We start from the raw sequence: 21,120 nt of genomic DNA, 5'->3' as shown, positions 1-21,120 counted from the left end.
CAAAGTATAAGAATAAAAATTTTAACCATAAAGATTTTATGACGACGCATCTATTTAAAAAAGGATTCCTCAAGAAATACTTATGTTGGTTTGCACATGAATAACCCTATGTTCCATACATAACCATGTTAGAAAAGATGGTTGGCTCAACTTTTAATTCTAAAAACATACATGAGTTTGCGAATGATAATAATAATTCTTATAGGAGTATGGTGATGGATGCAATGATAATGAATCGAGAATATTATCCAATTAAAGGGTCATGTAACATCCCTTAAGATGAAGAATCAAATATAAATACAGCTAAGTTTTTTTATTTTTTGAAAGACCTCGATGAATAATTATGAGATGGGTATATAACTCATAGTAAATTATGAGCAATACACAAATGTTTACCATCAAGTTACATTATAGGTTAAATGACACCAGTTATAATAAGATCTTAAAATATGTGAAAATTATGTTACATAAAGGGAATAAGATAAAAGATAATTTCAATACTGTAAAATCCATGATAAAACCTTTTGGACCAAGTTAGAAAAAATTAATATATGTCTAAATTTTTATCACTAATGGAATCCAGTCATCAGAAGATTTCGCGTCAAAAAATTTATTTTGTTGGTAATTTCATCAATTAATGATTTTTAATATTAACGGAATTATTGATGGAATATTTCATTGGAATTTTCTTAGACGTTTAAGGGGAAAAAAAAAACTAAAACAAGTCTACTCTTCTTACAGTGCACCAATGTTCTGAATTAAGACTAAGAACAACCCCAACGCCAATTATTTGACCAACAAACCCACATGCCAAGCTGGAATTTTAAAGGCTATATTGAAACTTCTAAGCAAAAACTACCCAGTACTATTCAACATGTAATTCTCAAACAAAAACATGTTGATAAAAAGGGTAATCAAACACAACTTAGACAAAGAAAAAAGAAATTGCCTACAATTTACACTAAGAAAATATAGTGATAAAGACGGTAATCAAACACTCCATAAACGATATATGAGAGCAGCTAAATATATCTTTCTGTGGTAAAGTTATTAAGAAAGGTATTTTATAACATAGATCATCTTTCCAAACTAAAATTAATACAGTCCCTTCTCTCGTGGGCACCATGTTTGCACCTCCAAGCATTGCCTTTGCCTCGCTAATTATCATGGGCCATGCACCAAAGCACATAAACACTTGGAACAAAACTGAAAATATTGTTATGCCATGTCTGTAATTATAATATTCTGCGAGACAGAGTCCAAAATAGTTGAATCATTTCCAAATTACACCCCGAGCCAAACACAAGCATGAAAGTAAAGAAAATAGTTTTTAGCTATATCCTTCGGTATATACCGACGAATACTTTTTATTGGTATATACCGAGGGAATTCTAGTAAGAAAAAAAAAATAAAAATTAAAAGAAACAAAAAGTTATAATGACATGTCATTTTTATTGATAGTATTACCGACACAATAAACAAATCAGTGATATCCATCCGTAAATTTAATGGAAATATTTAAATTATGACCTGGCGAGCGAACTCCCCTCTCCCCCTCCTCTATTTCTTCTTCTTCTTCCTTGTTTTTCTCTATGAAAAAAAGCAAACCCTCTATATTCTATCACAATTCGGCTTCTTCAACACTTAGTCTGTCAGCATTTTTGTTCTTGTTCAATTCTTTTTTAGAATTCATCACATTAAAATTATCCATTTTTTGTTTGAACTTAATTTTAAAATATTAATTTTTATTGTATATTTTTGTAGAATGTACATGTTAGGGTTTATTTAAGATTTTGAAAAATTATATTTGTTTGTAATTTAGTGAAATTAATTTGAATTTTGTGATTTAGGTGTTTTATAATGAAATAAATAACTTATATAATGAGTATGTTTTATGTTTTGTCAATTTTATTTTTGAATTAAGAATTTCAGTAAATATGGAGGGATTTGAATTTATGTAGATAATTGATAATAATGTAAGAATACTATTAAAATAGATTAAATAAGTTTGAGTTAAATCAATGTTATTTAGTTTACATAATTAATTAATATATGCTGTTATCAATATTTAATACAGATTTAATATAAATAATGAATAATCGTTCTTGGATATATCGATTTTCGACTGCACAAAATAAATTATTATAATTTATTTGATGGTTTTATTAATTATACAAATAAAAAGCAGCATTCTTATAATTTAGTCATGTGTTTTTGAAAATAAATTAGCTAATATATATTTCAAATAACTAAAGGATGGATGCCTCCAACGGTGATGCCATAGCTGAACGTTGCTCTACTTGACAATCAATGAATTATATCTCTTTAAGTACCGTGAAATCGTCCTCGTAATATAATTATATCTCTTTAAGTACCATGACCAATGATTTTTTGGTTAGAATATTAAGAAAAAGACAAAAATCTTGATATGTAGTTTAATTTCTTAGTGACTTAACCCATAGACGTCAATGTATTTGAAAAGGATTAAACAATTACAGTATTTGATAATAAAATAGAGTGTGAGAAAGCTACAATTCCAGCTTCTGTCACTGAATATGTTATAAAAATATTTAAGATCATACCTCATGTAATCAGTTGTCTCGTAACCATCAATCCATCCATGATAATCACTTTAATTATAAAAAAAAAAAATCAGTGATTTATTATGGATTATATTGTTTAGGTTCACTCTTTTCTTTCCAAAACTCTTTCAATGCTGAACTCTTTCATCAATGAAACATTGAACAAGTGGTGATGAATTGTTTATTATATCACACTCTAAACTAAAAAGCATCAATACCCCTTTATTTTTTACACAGTGGATTGAAATAGTGTAATAACAGGATTGTTCTTGCCACATAAACTTGCGAAACATGTCGTGGGAGGGCATGGGGTTGTCTTTTCAATTTGGCATTGAAATAATGGTTGGGAAAAAAAAATGGTCAGTTCAGATTTTATTGGGTCATGGTCAAGTTGTAAGTCCCGGGCACTAGGGCATAGCATGGCTACCAGACACCTGGTGTTGGGACTGTCATACCCTAGACGGTAGGACCAGACTCGCGCGCCTAGCTATGCAGACCCGCTCTCCTGGATTTGTAGATCCACACAAATGGGTAGCAGACCCGCGCGCCTAGGTCGGTAGAACTGCACGTTGATTGCAAACCAGCTCGCCTAGGTCTGCTAACCCGAGCCTAGGGTCTACACCCCCCCAGGGGTTGCAGACCAGCTCGCCTAGGTTTGCAGACCTGCGCGCCTAGGTCTGCAGAACCGCCCGTTGATTGCAAACCAGCATGCTTGGGTATGCTAACCCGGGCTTGAGGTCTACACACACCCCTCCTAGAGCTGCAAACCCGCGCTCCTGGATTTGTCTAAGTCTATTAACCCGCGCCTGGGGTCTGGAAACCACCGCAGAAAAGAATAACAAATTTGAAAACATTTGAATAATCACTAATAAATTTAAAAAAAAATTATTCTTATCGCAGAAAAACCATAAATTTTATTTGAAGAGATTAAAAACTATAAAAATATACTATTAACATTGAAAAACAACCATAGATTTGATTTGAAGGGTAAAATTAAAAATTATTGTTCATATTATTATTATTATCATTAATAAATTTAAAATAAAATATTATTATTATCGAAGAAAAACTATAAATTTTATTTGAAGAAATTAAAAAATATAAAAACTTGAAACCAAACAAGTTTAATATTATTATAAATATTATTAAATTCATTCATATTATTAATTGGAAATAAATATTATAACTATAAAAAAAAATATAGATTTGATTTTAAGGATAAAATTAGTTGTTGTTGTTGTTGTTACTACTACTATTGACTTAAGTTTGTCATTCCCTTCCAAACTCAAGAAACCTGGGTCTGAAATGGAACGCCTGATCCAAGTTACTTAAGTGTAGCAGGGCCATAGACCCAAGTCTCTTGGCTCTTGTAGCTCCATCTAGCCCAAAGATCTTAGGTATGGCGTCAGGACCTAAAGATCTTGGGCCCTTTGTCAGGACCCAAGTCTAACCCGGTCCGATGATGAAGCCGGATCCAAGGCTTCTGGGTTTGGAATTTAAATGGAACCCAAAGCTCTTGGGTTTGGTGTTGCAGTCAGATCCACTTAAACTTGGTTAAGTTTAATGTTATTATTAATATTAAAAATATTATTATTTGTATTATAAATATTGTTATTTTTATTATAATTAATATTATTAATATAATAATTAATAAATTTGTAAGAAAAATCATTAATATTGAAAAACAACCATAGATTTGATTTGAAGGGTAAAATTAAAATTATTATTATTATTATTATTATTATTATTATTATTATTAAATTTGAAAAAAAAATATTATTACTATCAAATAAAACAATAAATTTTATTTGAAGGGATTAAAAATTATAAAAACTTGGGCCAAATAAATTTAATATTATTGTAAATATTATTAAATTCATTAATATTATTAAATTTGAAATAAATTTTATTACTATAAAAAAAACATAGATTTAATTTGAAGAGTAAAATCAATTATTATTATTATTATTATTAACTTGGCCTGGCATCCCTTTCCAGATCCAAGAAACTTGGGGCTGGAAAGGGGCGTCTGACCCAAGTTGCTTGTGATTGGTAGAAGCGCAAACCCAAGTCATTTGGATCTTGCAATTCCGCTTGACCCAAGGCACATGGGTCAAGCATCCAGACCCAAGGCAAATAGGTCTACGTCATGACCTAAGACTAATGGGTCCGACATCCTGACCCAAGTCTAATGGGTTCAACGTTGCAGGTAGATTCAAGACTCTTGGATCTAGCATTTAAGAGGGGCTCAAAGCTCTTGGACTTGGTGTTGCAGCCAAACCCACTTAAACTTGAGTAAGTTTAATATTATTAATATTATTATTATTTGTATTATAAATATTATTATTTTTATTATATTTAATATTATTAATAAAATAATTAATAAATTTGACAACAATATTATTAATATTGAAAAACAACTATAGATTTCATTTGAAGAATAAAATTTAAAATTATTATCATCATCATCATCTTCTTCATTAATAAATTCAAAAAAAATATATTATTACTATAAAAAAACCATAAATATTTTTTTGAAAAGATTAAAAAATATATAAACTTAGGCTAGACAAGTTATATATTGTTATTAATATTATAAATATTATTATCATTGTAGCCAGACCCAAGACTCTTGGGCCTGAAGTTGCAGCCTGACCTAACACTCTTGGGTCTGGCTACAACTTTGAGCCCAACAGCATTGGGTCCAGCTGCAACATTGAGCCCCAGGCACTTGAGTCTCCTTTTAGAGATAAACCCAATGTTCTTGGGTTTTAGATTTTTTTGATATTTTTTATATAAAAAAAAGGTTGGCCCGCAGCGTAGCGCGGGCAACTTAACTAGTTAGAACTAAACTAGATTCTTGACTCATGCTACGTCGTAGGTCAGATCAAAATTTCTTAGAATATACAAAAGAAACATCCAAGTATTGCCATATTGTTCTAGTAAAAACCGTGTTGAGGTTGACCTGATGTAATATGATCGACGTAATGGGTTTAAAGGCAACCCAAACAACCAGTAAAAATGTAGTTTGATTCACAAAAATTCAAAACAATATTTGTTTTAAAAAACAATAATACTGAAACAGCAACGTATTGGATAAAACCATGCCTACCTGGATTAACCTGTCAAATCTGAGACCTAGTTCATGAGACCATGATAACCTTATATAAAGCAAATCAAAACAAATTATAAACCTCAATTTTCAACTAACCTGATGTTGAAGAATAGAATTGAGAAAAATTAATTAAAAATAACAAAAAAAATTGACCCGAGTTAACCTGTCAAACTCATAACTCGAGTTATAAGATCGAGATAACCTTATAAAAAGTAAACAAAATAAATGACTTGAGCAACCCAGATTAGTCTACCAAACTCATGACCAAGATCATGAGACAGTGATAACTCCATAAAAAGTAAATCAAAACAAATTATGACACCCAATTTTCAATAAACATGTTAAAGGTTGAAAATGAAAAGAAAAAAAAATATCAATCTAAAAACATGACACAATAAAACGACCTGAGTCTACCCGGGTTAACCTGTAAAATATGTAACCTAAGTCATAAGACCAGGATAACCTCATAAAAAGCAAGCCAAAATAAATCATGAAATCTAATTCATAATCAACTCAATGCTAAAGTATAAAATTGAAAAAACATCAATTAGAAAAAGACAAAAAAACACTCAAGTTAACTAGGTTAATTAACTAAACCCACGACTTGATTTATGAGACCGAAATAACCTCATAAAAATAAATCTAAGATAAATTATGAAGTTTAATTTTCAATCAATCTAATGTTGAATGATAAAAATTGAAAAAAAAATTGTTTATTAAAAAAACAACATTAAAGTATAAAGTTAAATATATATATATATATATATATAAAGAAAAATTAAAATTAATAATGTTCTGTTAGGTGATACATGACCTCTTTTAGTTTATACCGTAAATTAATATAATATAATAATAAAGCATAACCAAAGTAGACCCTTCGACCGGAGGAGAAGCAAACCACGGTTCTAAATGTGAGATAGGAGATGACCTTGAACCATCATCGATACCCATGTGATTTAAAACAAGGCTCCCATGTATATTTTAATTTAATTTATCATAATTTGTGTAACCTCCGCTTTCTATTTTTAACTTGTCTTTGATCAAGATTGATTTAGCTTCCACCACTTATAGGTAAGATTCTGGTCTTAGTTGATGTAGTAGTTTGGTGTAGGGCCTAATTATTATTTATTTTTTTTCAGGAAATGATGATCACCTGAAATAATATATATATATATATATATATATATATATATATATATATATATATTTAAAAAAAATGTTTAATTTGGGATATCTAAATGACTAATGAAATTTGAATAATTGACCATTATCAATTTAGATTAAATATTTTTTTTGTTTTTATTTTAGGAAAAGAAAGTATAAAAGGCTATATCAAAATCATCAACAACAGTTTGTTGTTTGTTTTTTATGTGGTCCTTGGAAAATAAATTTAACATCATTATCTAATTATGTGTGTTAGAGAATAATATAAATTATATCCTAGAATCTCATGTAACAGTTTAAACTATTGAGTTGAGATGGTTCTTTGGCATAGTATCAGAGCCTTGATAACCTAGTGGTTACGAGTTCAAATCTCATCATTCCTATTTATTTGATAAAAATTAAGCACAATGTAATGTGGGTCTGTACAAGTTTCAAGCATAAAGAGCTTTCACTTGAGGGGTTGTGTTAGAGAATAATATAAATCATATCACGGGATCTCATCTAACAATTTAAGCTATTGAGTTGAGATGATTCTTTGATAACGTGTAATAATTTTTTTAAAATACAATTCTTTTTTAAAATTCTATCTGTTTTCTTTCATGAAAATATTTATTTTTATAATTATTTAATTAAATAAAAAATAAATTTAGTGAGGTGAGGTTATTTAACAAAGTCAGAGCTATGACATAGATCATAATTTATGTGGACTAAACCAGTTTGAACCAAGTTAATTCAAAATGTCATCAGATCAATATTTTATATATAAAAAACAAACATTATATCAAAATAATTTTTAAATTATTTTTTTAGAAAAAATCAAATCGGGTTTTGCCAAATGAACCGAGTTATAGGTGCACCTATAAGGCCAATTGAGTCATACTAGATCAACTTTCACCGATATAATTTGATACCCAATATGGTTTGGAGACTAAGTCAAATTCCATCCAATTTAGGACTAAATTGTGTTAAATATCATTATAAAAAATCTCCTTGTGACAACTTGCATGCAATTGACTAACTACTAAATTCTCTAATTACACATTATTTCAAAGGTCATCTCTTATTAGTACTAAATGAAAAATTTATATTCTTAATTGTTTAATTATTAAAAAATTATTTTAATTTAAAAATTTAAGTATAATAAATAATTTTAAATTAAATTTTCAAAAATAAAAGAAGAGAACTTAATTAATGAACAACATTTTATGCTTTATTATAATTGTAATATTTCAGTTTAAACTTACTCTTCTACATATTATTTTTTTTTTATTCGAGAAAACTTCACTTTCCAGAAAGTTACATATGTCGCATGTGAATTAACGAATAGGTTCACGGACTTCAAAATTCTGTACTCCATTTGATCACACTTGCCATTCAGTCAAGGGACGCATGAATCGACTTCTCGTTTGGTTTTATATTTGAGGTTCGGAGAAAGTGGGGGCTTCCGAATTGACCTGAGAGTCTCCTCGGCTCATGATGGTCCCAGTTACAAACAGCAGAATCTCACTCGAAATATCTCTGTTATCATCGACCGTGGAAAGAGGTGGGAAGAATCAAGTCAAGCATAAGTCAACTAAAACTCTCGAAGGAAGACGCATGGCAACCCGTGTTCATACCGAGTATGGACGAGGCTGAAAATCAGACACGATTCGGGGCAGTAAAATAACTTATGATAAAAATAAGTTTAAATGGTTTTAAGCTAGAAATATACCTGATGATAAAAATGACCCAAAACAATTTTCTAAAGAAAGAATATAGTATAATTTATAATTTAAAGATTTAAGAGTTTTGATTCAATTTTATAACAAATTTCTTGTTTTAATTAAAATTATTTATTTTATAACCTTCGAGTACTTTTCTTTGAATTCATGAAGGTTAAAAAAACACTTTCGATTAATTTACAAAAAGGATCTTTGCCTTGAAAATCGTCACAAAACTGCTCTGGCCGTGGTGGTGTGTGATGATTATTTTGTTTTTCAGGTAATATAAAATTGTTATTTTAAGAATTATTATAATATTAATTTAGATTTGATTATAAATAAATTATATTTTATAAAATATCGAATGATATAACTTTAATAATAAATTTAATTTTACTTTCACTTTAATTTTATATATTTTTAAATTTATTTTTTAATATTTTAAATAATATATTTGAATTAAAATTTTATTATTAACTTTCAAAAATCCTTGTATATAAATTAATAATTTATTTTAAAAAATATTATATATTTATATAATTCTTGGCTCATCCCTTAACTGGTACTTGAAATTGAAGAAGAACGAACCCATGCATGTCGGCATATAAGATCTTTGCTCTGGCCGTGGTGTTTGAGGATTTTTCCTATTATTAATATTCTGGTCAATAAAAAATAAATCAATATAATTAACCACAAAACCTTGACAGCGTATTTGAAGGTCAACATCGGTCTTCGTCAATGGTCCTTCATTATATGATTTTATTCTTTAATCTAACGAGGACCATCCTCCTCAAATATTTAATTCTGCCGAGCAAACCAAAATTGAAGTCTCTCAAACCATACTCATATACACGCTACAAAATTAACACCATTAATGCAACTTAGTGGACACTTCAAAAAACAAGTATAGACACGCGGATTCACTGTTCCAACAGTCTTCTAGTATATATTAGACATTCCAAACACCTTAAAATACCGATTCATAAACTCAAATCATTACTGGATAAATTGTTCTAAAATTATGAAATTTTAGAACTAAATACTTATTATTTTGTATAATATTTGGTATATTTTGACCCTATTAATTTGATTTAATGTGTGTTTTTTATTTTGAAATGATATGGTTATTTGTGTTGAATTGTGAGGTTATTTCTTGTATTGAGATTGCTTTTTTGGACATTATGGTGCATGGTTTATGTTTAGATTTATTTTGATTTATTTGGATTAGTATGAAATTTGAACGAAGTAGGTAAAATTAATAAAATATGTGTGGATGTTTGACGTTGTTTGTTATTGAGTTGATAAACAATAACTTGTTTTGAATTGATATCATAGTTAAAATAGCCTTGATAAAAACATTTTATTAGCATCTTGCCAAACACGGTCTTCGTATAGTTTTTAATAAATTTTAGTTTTTGAAAGATCATTTTGCAATTGATTTGAATTCTCCATTTTTTTCTACCATTATGTATTTAATATTTGGAATTGTGCCTGTATGCGATGTATTTTTTCCAAACTGGCTCCCTTCCACAAAAACAACAACAAAAAACATTTCTTTCAAAAATACAATTTTTATTTTAAATTGCATATAATCAAGTCTCTCAAAAATAAATTATATTTTTATATATTAGCATATTAAAAAAATCACAAAAATAGTCTTTTATTCTTACATGCATTTTTAGATTTGATAACAAGTTTATTAAAGCCATGAGAACTTGACCTACATTTTAAAAATACCAAAACATTTATACGTAAGATGTATTTCTAATATTAAAATACAAAAATATATTTTGACTTTAGAAAGGGTAGGTTTTAACTTGATAAGATAATGACCTCTTTACTAAGAAGAACTTTTCTTAAACCTTAAACAGACCAACAACTAAAAAACACTACAACATCTTAGTTTATACCGGACAAACAAACAATACAATTTACCTTAGGTAATGTGTGTTAACTAGGGATGTACATGCTCTCTATACACAACTAGTCCCTTTATTTAGACTTTGAGACTAGTTAAGGTTTCTAATTGTCAAAATACTGATAGCGACTCCATCCTTTTTTTTTATTGAATTCAATTATAATATTTAATTTGAATTCAATTGATATATAAGTTGAATTCATATGTTTAAAAAAGATAACATTTAATTCATTTTGTTCAATATAACTCTCGTTACCTTCATCTTATTTCTTCAATGATTATGGGAAAATAATGGACTAGATAAGTATTTTGAAAGAGTTAGTTTTAATATTAAATTTCTCATTCTTCAAATAATAAATAAGAGGGTTAACTTTTGATTTACTTTTATAGTATTTTTAGAGATTGAATTCTATTTGAAATTCAATTTTTAACACTCAAAAGAATTCCAAATATATTATAAGAATTAAACAACCTTATTCATTCTATATGTTCTTTAAGAAACTACATATGATTTTCTCACCAATAACAGGTATGTGAACTAATTAAGACATGGAACTAGCTGCTCTCTCACTACTGTATATACACACACACACACATAAGTGGAAGTATCTTTGATGATCTCGATGGATAAACTCGTATATAGCTATCAAGGAACAATATATTCTAAGATTTAAGTTTAATAATTCTGAAACTGTAATTATATAATCCTAAAATTTATTAGATATATAGTATGATTTTTTTGGAATTAAAAATAAAATTTCTTTTAAAATCTTGTGTAAAGAGTAAAGTCCTTGTGAATACTAGATATATAGATTACTTTATTTCTTTATTGTGCAACATTGCTTTGTATGGTGAGCCTCGTGGCTAGTGGGCTTAACATGTTAAGTATACACGCAATCACTACAATGAAAATGATATGTTGAAGTGGAGTCCATAAGGAGATTGGACCACGAAACCACCATTGCACAAAGCCCACCACCAAAAATGTTCTTACCCTAGTCAACAACAAAGATTTTATTTGTTTTTATATTTTTAAAATATTTTTTTAAAAAAATTATTTTTTACTTTAAATTAAATTTTTTAATATTTTAATATTTTTTTAATATGTTAATATTAAAAAAATTTAAAAATAAAAAAAATCTAATTTATTTTTTAAAAAATATTTTAAAAAAACAATCGCAACTATAATGTCAAATATGCTTTAAGGAACACCAAACATGCCAAAATTCTTTAGAACAAAACTAAGGAAATGATATTTTAAAAAAAAAATTGAATTGATTGAAAAAAACAGTGTTATGCGCACGTAGGAAGAACTATGAAAAAACGAAGAAGGATGAGGCATTTCTTACTTGCTTGCAGTCAAGCATAGCCGTCAATTATTAAATACTGATTGCGTCAATCAAATTTAAATAAAATAGTAAAATACAATCTGTTAAAAGGATAATTACAAAAGAATTTTATTTTTCCTTTCTATTTTTATAAATTACACTTTATATTATAAATTAAATAAAAAATAAAATACTGAGGATGCCAATTCTTATAAAAGCATGTAAAATAAATAATAAAAAATATAATTTATAAAAATGTAGAGAAAAAATAAAATTCAAATTAAACTATGGGAAAGCTTTTGTAATTATTCCTTTACCAAATCAAATTCAATTATATAGAATATCCTCATAACTTTTTTTTATATATTTTCATGCTCCATTTATTGTTCGACTTTCTTTTGGTACAACTTATAATCACCCATTCAAAAAAAAAAATTAGTTAATAATAAATAAATATGGTAATTCCTAATTAATCGCGCATATCTTGAAAATAATAACAGCAATAATTGTTAGCCTCTCGTTGGGCTTCTAGGCCCATAAAGCCCACAAGACACTTAGACAAAGAAGCGGTTATAAATAGCCACGTATATCGCGTCTATTCTTCCATAGCAGGCAGCTTTAGGGTCTCACCAGTTTAGTTAGGGTTTTTACTCCTCCATCTTTTCGAAATATCTCTCTTTCTAGGGTTTCCTTCTTCTATTAAGCGCCGCCCTTAAGATCGCCTTCCTTGTAAAATGGAAGCGTTTTGAGTCATAGCTGCGCAATATTAAACTTTTTTTAGGAGATTCTCCATAGGGTTTTCCTATCGAGTTTCTCTGTCTTCCGTCCTGAATTATCTTCCGGAGGCATTTTCTTTGTCTTTGGATCTGTTTGCTTGTCCTGTTTTTTGAACTGCTAGGTACGTGATAGTATTAAACTCTATTCCTATCTATGCTTGTTCCAATCAATGGGAGCTGCGGGTCCACTGATGCCCATATGAATGAATGACTCATAATTAGATGGGAAACAATAAAGCTCTTCTTTTTTGCTCAATTACCTTTTTTTAATGTGGGTTACTTTTTATTTGGCTAAAATTTTCAAGAAATTGGCAAGTATGATGATTCAATTAGATGTGTGAATGGAAATTAATCCATATTGAACTCAACATTTTGAGGCATTTATAATTGTCTGACTTGCGCGTTTTCTATATTACCTGTTTTGTAATCTTAGTGTTGCAAGTTATTATTTTGGCTGTTTTAATTTGTGGTCGATGATGATAAATCCAAAGGCTTGTTTCTCAAAACATTCGCAGTGGCCGTCTAAGTGCTTTCGCCTTCGCCAGGCTTGAGAGCTTATGCTGCTCTTATCCTTCCTTGGATGTCTGAGATCTCGCTTCCACATTCTATATTAGTTCCACTCTGTTACATCGTCGTTAATGATGCTGCTATGTGTTATCAACATGGATTTGACCCCAGTATTCTGATGTTTTTTCTCTGATGTAATTGATTATTTCTGTTTCTTGTTGATGATGATAAATCCAAAGGCTTGTTTCTCAAAACATTCGCAGTGGCCGCCTAAGTGCTTTCGCCTTCGCCAGGCTTGAGAGCTTATGCTGCTTTTATCCTTCCTTGGATGTCTGAAACTTCACTTTCTTATTGCATTTCGCCGTCTAAGTGTTTAATCTGTGATTTGTTTTGATAATACCCTTTTTAATAAAGGTAACCTGATAAATTATTTCTCTTCGCATGGTTTCTGTTGATGATGATAAATCCAAAGGCTTGTTTCTCAAAACATTCGCAGTGGCCGTCTAAGAGCTTTCGCCTTTGCCGGGCTTGAGAGCTTGTGCTGCTTTATCCTTCCTTGGATGTCTGAAACTCCAATCCTTCTTAATGAAATTTTTGAGATTTGCAATCAGAATTTTTTGGTCTGTCTGAATTTTAAACATGTCATTGTATAATCAATGATGTCTCCTTCATTATCTTCATTCATAAATGTTCTGATCTTTGCTGAATCAAGCAGTGCTCTGATACAATCATGATATGCATGCTGAAGTCTGATATTGTTTTCTGATTATATTTTTCTGGAAATGTAGTGTTAGTGGTCGGTTTTTATAAATGCAAGGAACTGTCTTGAATCATATCTGTTGCTGTAAAAGAGCTTTTGCCTCTTCAATCCCCTGATGTTTGAAGTTTGCTACCAATGCCTCTTCTGATTCTTCATTATCTTCGTTGAGCCGTTGCCTATCATCTAAGAGGTTTAATTTGTAATGAGATGCCAACGTTGCTGTGTTATCCGTTAGCATGAGGCCAAATATTTCGAAGGTTTTTGATTTTCCTGGAAGCAAGTCGAGGCAATAAGAGTAGACAACATGCATAATTCTCATATTGATATTAAAAGAATAAACCGAGTTCATTACAAAAAGAATCATTTTCCCAATATTATGAACAAAAATTACTGAGGTAAAATAAAGTGAGAAAATTACTTTGGTTTCAAGACAAGTGGGACTTTCTCATCAACCCAATTCGCTGTATCAAGAGGTGGAGCAAAACGGATTGTCTGATTTCCCCGATTTTTTCCTTCAATTGAAAGGTTATTCACTGTATCAAGAGCAGAAAACACCTTGGTGATAGAACATGTCTCTACATTTGATGTCCAATATTCTCAGGGTCCAATTCATCCTCTGTAAAATACAAGTAATTGGTAGTTTGTATTCAACCAAATCTTGGCTCACACGAGCTTCATTCAACACTTCTTAAAAATTGATAGCAAAAATTGTTGCGTGTCTTTTTTGACTGATAAACCACGCTGTCTTCCCTCATGAGTCTCAAAAACTTTACAGCATCATCATCACCTACTGGCTTCTTTATCTCTAGTTGGGTTGTCTATCATCTATCTTTTTCATTCCTCCCATGTTGTATAATATATTTTTTATTTTTTAAAATAATTTTTGATAACAACATTAAAATAATTTAAAATTTAAAAAAACATGCTTTACATCACGTTTTCAAACACCATAACATATTTTTTTCAGCGGCTATCATATTAATCTCCTGTAGTTATTCTTTTCCAAATCTGAGCATTCCCAGTTTCAATAGAGATATCACCTCTATCAAAGGAGTGCTACGGTATTTATTATTCATTTTGCAAGAATAGCTAGCCAAGTAGAGAGCAACAACGCTTTATTGCATTTATAAGTTTTTTCTTCAATCACATATAAAATATTAAGAAATTATTTTAATATATTCTTTTAAAATGTGTTTTTAAGATCATAACATGTTTTTTTTTTAAAAAAAGTATGTTTTGTTAAAACTATAAAGATATTCATTAACATAAAAAAAAATTACATTTAAAATCCTTTAATTTGGTTTGAATTGCGATCATATCTTCTAGTTAAAAAAATTACACTTACATTCTAGATCAATAAAAAAAAAATTTTGAAAAAATTACATATAAATATATTATATAAAATTAAAAACCAAAACTAAAGCTTAAGATTAACCTCATTTTTTAATCTAAACTCTCCCTTTTCTTGAAAGGATGCAAAACATGGGATTTGCTTCTTTAATCTTCCCTCCTTTCTTGATAGGTTGCTGCTGCTTGGTTTTTGGGTGGATTTTGGGCTTTTTCTTTGGGTGTGAACCTGGATAGATCGGGGCGGAAGAAACTGCCGGGTTAAAGGCTGTGGAGTCTGGTGGCTGCCATGGGTTCAGGCGTTCAGCTTCAGCAAAGCAATTATACCTGCAGCTGTTTTTTAAAATATTTTTTATTTTTAAAAAATTATTTTTGATATATCAAAATAATATGAAATTATAAAAAATATATAAATTTAAAACAAAAACAATAAAAAAAAATTAAAAATTTTTAAAAAGTCAGTTGTAAGTCACCTTCGACATCTTACTGATTTGTATTTAGCCATTTTACTTGCCTGTGTTGTTTTATTTTAAAAGCAGTGGTGTGTAAAATTCATCACAATATGAACGATTTATTATTTTATTTTTATTTTTCAATTTTCTTTTTACCACATGACAGAGTGCAATGCAATTCTAGCTGCAGATTAAATGGTCTCTTTTTTTATTCATACTCTCAGTAAAGGTTGTTAAAAATATATTTTTAACACGACACGGAAAATATAAAATAAACTCGGATTGTAAAATCGTAAGAAAATTTCTTTTCATAGATAGTTCAAGTACCTAAAAATACATGGTTTAAATAAAAATTCATATATAATTCAAGCATCTTTAAATACATGGTTCAAATAAAAATTCATGCATAATTTAAATAATTTTTTATTAATTAACAATTAATAAATTTAAAACAAACAATATGGTGTGTCATGTAAACTAAAACTTATATTAAATATAAATACAATATATTTATTTTATATTATTTTTTAATTTGCTATTTTGATTGTCTTTCTAATAGTATAAATGGTCCTTTTCCATTACCTTAGTTTTAGAATTGTTTTTTTTATTTGAAATCATTGATGTTACGTATTATTTTTTTTTGTATTTGAAAAGCTTTTGATTTTTTTTAATAATTTTAAATTTTTTTTTAAAAAAAAAAAATCACAATCTCTCTCATTCTCTTTCTCAAATAATCGTCATCATTATCAGTCTTCTTTTTACTTCTCCTCTCTCACTTTCAAGCTCATCTCTTTGTCAGGACAAACAACTCAGTGTCATTTCCATGGCTTTTACTCATTACTTGGTTGCCATTCCCACTGAACCCTCAGATCTCACAAAAGCTGCACTCTTTAACACCTCCTTCTCCTCCAATCCTCCTCCCCTCCTCCACCTCCTCCCACCCCGCTTTCTTTTAATAAAAATTACTTTGATTTAACTTTCTCTTCTACCTCATTGAAAACTAAAGCACGTGATTTGTTAATAATAGTTGTTTTCAAGAAAGGCGAAGGCGAAGGCAAAAGAATAGTGTTAGTAGTTTTTGTTAATTTTGTTAAACTCGGTTCAAATTTGACCGATTTTAACCGAGTTTGATTGAGTTTAACCGAGTTTGCTAATTTTCAAGTTTTCTACCCGATTTAACATTATATATCTGTGTTGACTCATAAAATCATACGATTTTACGAGCCAACTCACGAGTTTAACAACCATGTCTACAACCACAAGTTTTTAGCTTGCAAGTATAATTTGCTTGCAAGAAAGCGAGTTGAACCACGCTATCATACAGAGCCAGGACACATTTGTCCGGATCGACATGTCCATCATATCCTTATTAAAATTGACATGGTAGTAGATCTTCACATAATAAAATCATCATTCATCAGAATGATACCAGCAACAGCAGAGGGCAGGGAGTCAAGATGGTGATGTTACCTTCCAACATGAAAACTTATTTGGAAACAACACTATTTACCAAGGACACAAGATCACTTTTCATTATAACAAAAACAAAAAATTAAAAAAAAAATCAATCAATCAAACCATAGTTTAAGACCCGGCTCGGTGGCTGGCCTGGTTCAAAATCGAGGTTTCAGGTTCTGGGTTTTGACCAGATCACCGGGTTGGCCGGGTCAATTCTTTAAAAACAAAAATCAAAACAATATCGTTTTAGTAAAAACAAAAAACAAAAGTCAACGAATTGCAACCGAGTCTTCGGATCAACCCGCCGGGTCACACCGGGTTTTTCCTTCTATTTTTTCTTCAACTCGACCCGATTCCGGCCCCAGATCAGCCGGGTCCCAGGTCGACCCGTCGGGTCGAGTTTCAAAACTATGCCAAGCATAATACCCACATTACAGCTTTGCTAAAAGCACCGCAAGCCTTTAAAAGAGATGGAGACCTAACATTAAACTTCCACTTCAATCTCCAAACTCCCAGCTCCTCTCACTAAACAAAAATGGAAATTCTCGAGTTTTGTTTCGAGTTAAGGCATCGTTTGGCATTATGTTTGTAACTGTGTTTCATCAAAATTTAAATTTTTTTTTTTTGCTAAAATTGAGTGTGGTTTGTACTTTTTGGATCGTTTTGATGTGCTGATGTCAAAAATGATTTTTAAAAAATGAAAAAACATCATTGACATGCATTTCGGCACGAAAAGCTATTTGAAAAGCACTCGCAACCACACTACCAAATACGCTCTAAAACTCTAAAAAAAAACTGTCAAGATTTGTTACAAGTTAGAACCCTAAAAAATCAAGAATATCATAACAAAATAGTTGGTTTTCATTCACTTGTAGAAGGACATTACATCCTTTAATATATTAAAACTACAAAACTCTAATAATAGTGAAACTAAAAAAACCTAATAATATACTAAATAGAAATATTATATCCTTTAAATAAAAAGAAGAAAAATTCTAAACTAAATAAAAACTAAAAATAACCAAGAAAAATATTTACTTTCTAAGAAAAAAGAAAAGCTCTCTAACATAATGTTCTTAGAGCAAAACCTTAATTAGAAACCATCCTCCTCTACCATGAACATGTCTTTTTCTATAAACTCAAAACATGGTGATTCAGCAGCACATAGCAAACAAAAAACCTGGGAATCATTGGACAATGATACCAACTAAAGCCGATGAAAGCAAAGGATGATGTAACTTGTTACAAGTCAAAACAACAAGGGATGAAAGCAAATGATATTAGAATTTATTACAAGTCAAAACTCTAGAGACCAAGAATACTATAAATAATAGAAAAACTCATAAAATACTTCATTTTTATTATTCAAGTCTCATTTGTCAAAAAGCTATTACTGTGGTATCCACTGTTCTAAAACTAGAAAACTTTAATAATACAAAATAGAAAAACTAAAAAGCCTAATAAACTGAATAGGAAAATGTAAATTATTCCTTAAGCCCTCTCTACCCCTTCAAGCACCAGAAGACAACTGCTTCAATTTCTCTAGGCAGCGACATCTCTTCATCTCCATCAAATTCAAAATCATCACCGCCCTCAAAAGTTACTATTCCTATGCTTAACCATTGCAAAGCAATTGCTTCATCCTCAAAACTGTGTTGCAGTGTGTGATAAATGATAATTCCTGCTGGGACGTAAGTGTTTCAACAGCTAGCAGCAATGGTCAATCTCATATGTATTTCAAATCATTTCTCACGACGAGCTTGAGACCAACACAGTTTATTTGAGTTGATTTCACCTATTTGCATTTCCTAAATTAAAAATTACAAATTTCAGCATGTTTGTTCTAATCTCCGAAGCCATGCTCAGACCCTACATTCCACAACATACCAATCTAGAAGAAAAAAAAAAGCATCATGGAAGAAGAAATGTTTTCATCAGTCTGACCGAGAAAGAATGTTCCCTCGCATTGCAGTAAGAACATTAAAGAAAAACAAGGAAAATCCTACTAGTACCATTTTGACAACAGGAATATACAAGAAAACAGGAATTGGGGAGCAATGAGAAACCAAGCTAGTATAAGAAAGTCCTACCAGTCACTCTCATCTCATCTCATCAATTTATAGTCAAAAGGCAAACTTATTTTGAAAAAAAAAACATTCATAAGTTAAACAAGATCAATTTCCATGGTGGAAACAAAGGAAAATTAATCATCCTAGCTTAAAGAAGAGCCCATAGATTCAACAAGAAGCTGCTTTGCACAAAACAAATAAAATCCCAGTTTTGCAACAAGCATGGCAAAGCATAAATAAAGATAACTAAAATGAAGATGACACAATAAGGATAGGCTAATGCTTGGGGGAAAAACTTCATTCAATTCTAATTACCATCTTCCAAAATCTTTTACCACAAATTGTAACAGCTGCAATTCCCACCAAAATAAATCAAAACTACATCACCAATAACAATAGCAGTAGAATGAATAATCAAAATCAATCAAGAAACCCAGTTTGACGCCAAACAGCATTCCTAACCTGTCTCAGATCCCTTCCTTTCAACGTCCTCCCAACCCCTTCGAGAACCGAAAATGTTGTCTTCGGCGACCGCCTCGACCCTCGTGCCACAATCTCATGAGGCGGCAACATCTCCTCATCTCCATCAAACTCACCATCATCATCCTCCTTAAACCTGCTATTCCTCTGTTTCGCCATTGCAATCGACAACACCGGCACATTCATCGGGGCCGACTGGTTCAATTTCCTTATCGGTACCGACTGTGACGCGTATTCCGCCACGTGAGGTGATCTTGGAATTAATGGGATTGCTCTAGACGACGAAGAAGAAGACGATGATGATGATGATGGAAGTGAAGGCTTGCGGTAGAGAACCGTGTTGTGGTTGGTTTCTGGTAACGCCGCGAGAATGCCCGAGTTCTTAGGGAAAGCTGTGAGGTGGTTAGATTTACTTTGGAGGTTGTTGGCGGAGGTGGTTGTTGGAGAGGAGGAGGAGGAATTGCTTAGGCTTTGATCGGTGTAATCGTTGGTCCAGAGAATATCATCCTCGTTGAGCTCATCTCCGTTACCGTTACTGTCACCGTTTCCGTCGGCCAAGGAGGAGGAGGAGGAAGTGGAGGAGGGGATGCCGAGGAAACGGTAACGGGAGGCGGGGTCCATCCGATTTTTTTCAATTGATGGAAAATTAATAATGCGGAGAGCTGGTAGATACAAGATTTTATATGTGTATTTATAGATTTTTTTAGAAAAAAGAACAAAAAAAAAAACATATATATATATATATATATATATAGTAAAAAGGGCGAGCAGGGATTAGTGGGGAGTGATGTGGCGGAGAGGAGTGGCGCAGGAGTAGAAGTGGGAGAGGAAAAGTGGAGAGAGACGGAGAGAGAAAGGGGGGCTTGTGGGGGCCGAAAGGTATGTGGGTCCGATGGGGTCGGTGTCATGGATGTCGTGGCTGATGTTATTTTTTGGGTTCCTGCCGAAGTCTACATTCGGTTCGAGAATTCGTATCTGCAAATTAAAAATTGAAAAATAAAAAAACTAAAAGAGGTTGAAAAAACACTGCGCGTGTATACACAAGTCACTGAGGAAAGCAAAGATGTTTTTTCAACCCTGGTCTTTTGTACAAAAACCTTGCCTAAGTTTTAATGGTATAATTATTTTTGCACATGATAATTTTGGTATTCTAAATTTTGTTTTTTTTCTTATCATTAGGGTTAGTTTTGCATTTTTACATACTTTTGGTGCACAGAAAAAAATATTTGCTTGTTCTTGGAAGGAAAATAAACAAATAGATAGAGGGTCATTTCATAATATCCAATTATGTTACACATTAAAACAACTTTTGCGCCCTTGGTGCAAAATGATTTAACTCTAAAATTAAAGGGTGTTTTTAGTCGTTATGTTCATGGTTTTTTTTTTTTAATCAATGAGTAGGGGTGGGGTTATTTAAGTTTTTTGTTTAAAAAAGGAAAAATTTGGCCCGTGCCATGACTTTTC

The 21,120-nt window shown here is 30.7% G+C and overlaps 1 protein-coding gene and 4 non-coding genes across 5 annotated transcripts; 4 read left to right on the top strand and 1 right to left on the bottom strand.

Annotated features, from left to right (window-relative positions):
* Nucleotides 1-12,889: 12,889 nt before the first annotated feature.
* LOC133677737 (small nucleolar RNA Z266) lies at nt 12,890-12,988 on the top strand. Its single transcript, XR_009835825.1, has one exon. It is a non-coding gene; the product is annotated as a small nucleolar RNA Z266 (small nucleolar RNA).
* A 63-nt stretch (nt 12,989-13,051) lies between these two features.
* On the top strand, nt 13,052-13,175 carry LOC133677741 (small nucleolar RNA SNORD14). Its single transcript, XR_009835828.1, has one exon. It is a non-coding gene; the product is annotated as a small nucleolar RNA SNORD14 (small nucleolar RNA).
* A 131-nt stretch (nt 13,176-13,306) lies between these two features.
* On the top strand, nt 13,307-13,430 carry LOC133677740 (small nucleolar RNA SNORD14). Its single transcript, XR_009835827.1, has one exon. It is a non-coding gene; the product is annotated as a small nucleolar RNA SNORD14 (small nucleolar RNA).
* Nucleotides 13,431-13,539: 109 nt separating this feature from the next.
* On the top strand, nt 13,540-13,662 carry LOC133677733 (small nucleolar RNA SNORD14). Its single transcript, XR_009835823.1, has one exon. It is a non-coding gene; the product is annotated as a small nucleolar RNA SNORD14 (small nucleolar RNA).
* Nucleotides 13,663-19,448: 5,786 nt separating this feature from the next.
* On the bottom strand, nt 19,449-20,336 carry LOC133676877 (protein S40-7-like). Its single transcript, XM_062098656.1, has one exon. It carries the CDS (start codon nt 20,275-20,277, stop codon nt 19,597-19,599), a length of 681 nt encoding a protein of 226 aa, XP_061954640.1. The 5' UTR covers nt 20,278-20,336; the 3' UTR covers nt 19,449-19,596.
* Between the last annotated feature and the right edge of the window lie 784 nt (nt 20,337-21,120).

This window comes from Populus nigra, chromosome 17 (genome assembly GCF_951802175.1).
Source record: "Populus nigra chromosome 17, ddPopNigr1.1, whole genome shotgun sequence".
Taxonomy (NCBI): Eukaryota; Viridiplantae; Streptophyta; class Magnoliopsida; order Malpighiales; family Salicaceae; genus Populus; species Populus nigra.
The sequence above is the reverse complement of the archived record's forward strand: the minus strand, read 5'-3'. Positions and strand labels throughout refer to the sequence as shown.

Coding starts and splice junctions, on each gene's coding strand:
- LOC133676877 (XM_062098656.1), bottom strand. CDS start 20,277: ATGGACCCCGCCTCCCGTTACCGTTTCCTCGGCATCCCCTCCTCCACT.